Source organism: Dendroctonus ponderosae, unplaced genomic scaffold, assembly GCF_020466585.1.
Source record: "Dendroctonus ponderosae isolate FM_Combo_2020 unplaced genomic scaffold, Dpon_F_20191213v2 Dpon_F_20191213_9, whole genome shotgun sequence".
NCBI lineage: Eukaryota > Metazoa > Arthropoda > Insecta > Coleoptera > Curculionidae > Dendroctonus > Dendroctonus ponderosae.
Genome location: NW_026019116.1, coordinates 518,970 through 520,247, shown reverse-complemented (window position 1 = coordinate 520,247; position 1,278 = coordinate 518,970). Strand labels below are relative to the sequence as shown.

The 1,278-nt window shown below is 38.1% G+C and overlaps 1 protein-coding gene across 1 annotated transcript in view; it reads right to left on the bottom strand.

The window, feature by feature from the left end:
* LOC109537695 (cingulin) overlaps nt 1-1,272 on the bottom strand; it is a 43,380-nt gene extending 42,108 nt beyond the window's left edge. Inside the window, exons 1-3 of the mRNA XM_048669874.1 lie at nt 997-1,272; nt 768-869; nt 636-711 (exon numbers count right to left, since the gene is read on the bottom strand). Coding sequence (XP_048525831.1) covers nt 636-711; nt 768-869; nt 997-1,071 — 253 coding nt within the window. The 5' untranslated portion in view covers nt 1,072-1,272. The remainder of the gene's footprint in view (nt 1-635; nt 712-767; nt 870-996) is intronic.
* Nucleotides 1,273-1,278: the final 6 nt, after the last annotated feature.

The window sequence follows — 1,278 nt, the reverse complement described above, 5'->3', positions numbered from 1 at the left end:
CCCGCCACTGCTTCAAATTGACACCCGAGGCGAAGCCGAAGGCGTTATGCCCGCAGCAGCACGAGAACTTTGTCTCTTGCCCGTAATATAATATTTTTAATTAAATTACCATGGGTTTACTAATAATAAAACAGATAAAAAAAAATAACTAATTTAAATTTTTTATTTTTAATATTCTCTTCTGTACAACCGACTAATTTATAGTTTCCAAATTCCAAGAAAAAAATACACTTTATAAAATCCTCTTCCTGTGTTTCACAGCGAATTTTTCCATCAAAAATGTATACTGCTAATGACTCTAGGAATTTAACTGCCGACGATATGAGGGCTGAGTACTTTTTACGCGGTGCATCAAATGATCTTGACGAAAACATTGACCAATAACGGACCGGCCGGGTTTGCTTTAACAGTCCGACTTCACCCCGAACGACCGGTACGTCATGAAAAAGTGATCAGCTTATTATGTCGAGAATATTATATTTATGTTTTCTTGAAAAATCGGACTTTATTAGAAAGCTTGATAAAACCTCAAGTGTTATCTTTTCTGCTCAAGTTTTATAGAGTTACTTGATATTTAATTATAAGGCATAAAAACTTAATTTTCTACATATTCCAAAAATGGACAATGGACTCACCTTCTCCTAACGGTTGTTTGGGTTCGTCGCTCTCTCCTTCTTCTGGATTGGTAACATTTACTACATCTTCTCCTTCCTGCATCAAAAAATTCAATATCAGAAACACGATAAACATGTTAGTGGAAAAATCACATCTAGAGTTGTAATCAGTCTCTGGTTTTCATCGGCGACTTTCTGAAGCTCCTCTGAGGCCTGCTGAATCATTTCTTCGACGTCTTTAAGTTCATCATCGCCCTGAAAGTAGACGAACATTATTTAAATGCTGGTTAATGAAAAGCCAACATTTCTCATCCACACTCGATGCCAAATAAAAGTTCACATTTTTCCAGCTCACGGACCAAGAATATTTTTTTGGGTTTACCTCTTCTGACCCATCATGTTCAGTATCTGTAAAATCTGCCGCTTCCAAGTCCTCATTGGCAAAGTCTTCTGCCATTTTGTATAATGATTGGAGAGTCTCTTCAACACCTAGAAGACTGTCCGAGCTGCTGGACTTTTTGCTCGGCGAAAGCTGATTATCTGTTTCAGCTAGTGGATCCGATAGTTGGTCGCTAACGAGATTTGTAATAGAAACTTCTGAAAGCGCACAGACCGTTCCAGGATCTGGTGATTGGGAAAGTTGTTCGAGATTGCTTTGTGATCC